Source organism: Glycine soja, chromosome 7 (assembly GCF_004193775.1).
Source record: "Glycine soja cultivar W05 chromosome 7, ASM419377v2, whole genome shotgun sequence".
NCBI classification, from domain to species: domain Eukaryota; kingdom Viridiplantae; phylum Streptophyta; class Magnoliopsida; order Fabales; family Fabaceae; genus Glycine; species Glycine soja.
In genome coordinates, this window is record NC_041008.1 from 19,441,592 (window position 1) to 19,443,730 (window position 2,139).

General features: G+C 30.2%; 1 protein-coding gene across 2 annotated transcripts in view; it reads right to left on the reverse strand.

Annotated features, from left to right (window-relative positions):
• Positions 1-1,893: 1,893 nt before the first annotated feature.
• Positions 1,894-2,139, reverse strand: part of LOC114419154 (tetraketide alpha-pyrone reductase 2-like) — a 4,050-nt gene continuing 3,804 nt past the window's right edge. For both annotated transcript variants that reach the window (XM_028384798.1, XM_028384799.1), the window contains one exon: positions 1,894-2,139. This exon is cut by the window's right edge and continues 47 nt beyond it. In XM_028384798.1, coding sequence (XP_028240599.1) covers positions 2,045-2,139 — 95 coding nt within the window. In that variant the 3' untranslated portion in view covers positions 1,894-2,044.

Sequence of the window (2,139 nt, forward strand, 5' to 3'; positions counted from 1 at the left end):
CTAATGAAAGAATAGAACCCGAATAGTTTTTATTGCATTGAGTGAAAAGATTACAAAAGTCAATTTTTTTTCTTTTCTTGCACCTCTTAACTATGCCCCAGAAAACAGAAATCATAACAGACTTGGTACCACGTGGCTTCCTTATTAACTTCATACATCATCTAAGTTATTCTCATTTTTTAAAATCAAATTAATCTAGCCTTCATTCCCTTACCCACTCAATACTTTGGCTGCCATGGAGAAGAAGGCAAAGGATTTGCTTCACACAAGCCCTAGCCAAACTTCAATGAAAGGAATATGCACCCAAAGCTTCTTGATTCCTTAAGCTAAGCTTGAATGGGTCTTAGAGTTGGATGGAGGAAGTGAGAGAATTTTTGTGAAGAGAAGAAAATGGATGAATATGGAATGAAGGAGAGGAGTGCTAAAGTGAAAATGAAAGGGGATGGGAGAACAAAATAGAGGCTGAGTATAACCTTTTTTTTGTCCTAGGTTTGTCCCCTCTCAACGTGAGTGAAAAGTTATGTTTATCTTTTCACGTAGCAATTGTATGTGGGGCTAGTGAAAACATCATCACTCATTAATAATTAATTGACAAATTACTGGATATTGTTTTATTTTTTTAACATAAAATTTTAAATGATGTTTATTTTAATTCAATATTTATATAAATTAAATAATTTTTTTTGGTTCCCCTCTAAAAATGTAATATTGATCGTCAAATTCATCAATACTCAAGGTCCCTGCTAGTTATATTAATAAAATTTATTAGGTTAAATTAACTTTTTAGTTTTCTAATTTTTTTTAGATTTAATTTGGTTCTTTAATTTTTTAATTCAATTCAATTTGATTCTTCAATTTAAATTATAAGAATTTGTGATGATTCAAAATTGTCATTAAGTGATTTTAAACGGTTAAACATATTTTTAAAAATAATAAATCAATTTAAAAAATTAGAAGAAAAAATTGAAAAAAAAACTAAAGGACCAAATTAAATCAATTTTAAAAAATAAAAGACCAAATTAAATATAAAAAATAAATTAAATTTAAATAATAAATTAGAGGACTTAAAAAATTAATTTAACCAGCCTATTAAAGGATTATAATTTCCTCCATTAAAAATGTCACCAGAATCTATTCTCGTGATGTGACATGTTTTTGTTGATGGCCAAATGTAATATGGTCTTGCTTGGGGATGCTTATTTCTGATGTTTTTGACGTTGTTGGTGGTATTTTGGTCCAAGTTTATCAATTGGTAGATCGTATGCATTCTGCAGTTTGACAATTTCGATATGGTTATGCTCTTTGTTTGATAAGGAATTCGTATGTATTATTCTTGACAACAACTCCATTTTAGGAGGTCTGCTTATTTACATGAAAAAGGATAGAAGTATTACTTGTACATCTTATTAACATATATCGTCATATAAATCGGAAAAAAAAAAAACATTGAACCAACTCAAAATGCTAACGTGTCCGAGCCTTTATACATCTAGTAGCCCACTGTCTTATTTAGCCCGTAGGAGGCCTCAAACCCTTTACCATTAGGATTTTACCATAGCTAGTGAAATTTACTCTTTGCATATAATTAATACTCCTTCGTCATTATTAAGTCTAAAATATTAGAATGTTTTTGCAAGTATCCGATTTGTTTCCTAGCTGAAGTGGCATTGCCAATATGTGTGATGTTTCCTTAAGTGATTAGGTTGTCCCTAAACCACCTTGTGTTAGGTACAATCATGACCATCTTCTATGCCTTGACGTAGTGCAATACAGATAAGGTTATATTAATTATAAAATAATCAATTTTTGTTAGCCCTAGGTCATGATCTAAAGTTTGACCAAAAATTAAAGCTCAGTTTTAGCCAAGTTAAATCTTTTGTAACATGAATAATCGACGCTAATAGTGTAAGGTCTAGAAACAAGAAAGAAATAAAGCATACATAAAAGATATAGTAATTTTTGTTTGGTTTTATGGTCTTTATTATGGGTCATGTGACATTGACACCTCACACGAACATAAAATGTAACAACAACTATTATTATGTCATAGGAAGCCTTTCTCTTGAAAACTTTTGATGCAGTCATCAAACATTTGTTCAAGGGTTCTGAATGGAGGAAACCCCAATTGAGATATTTTGG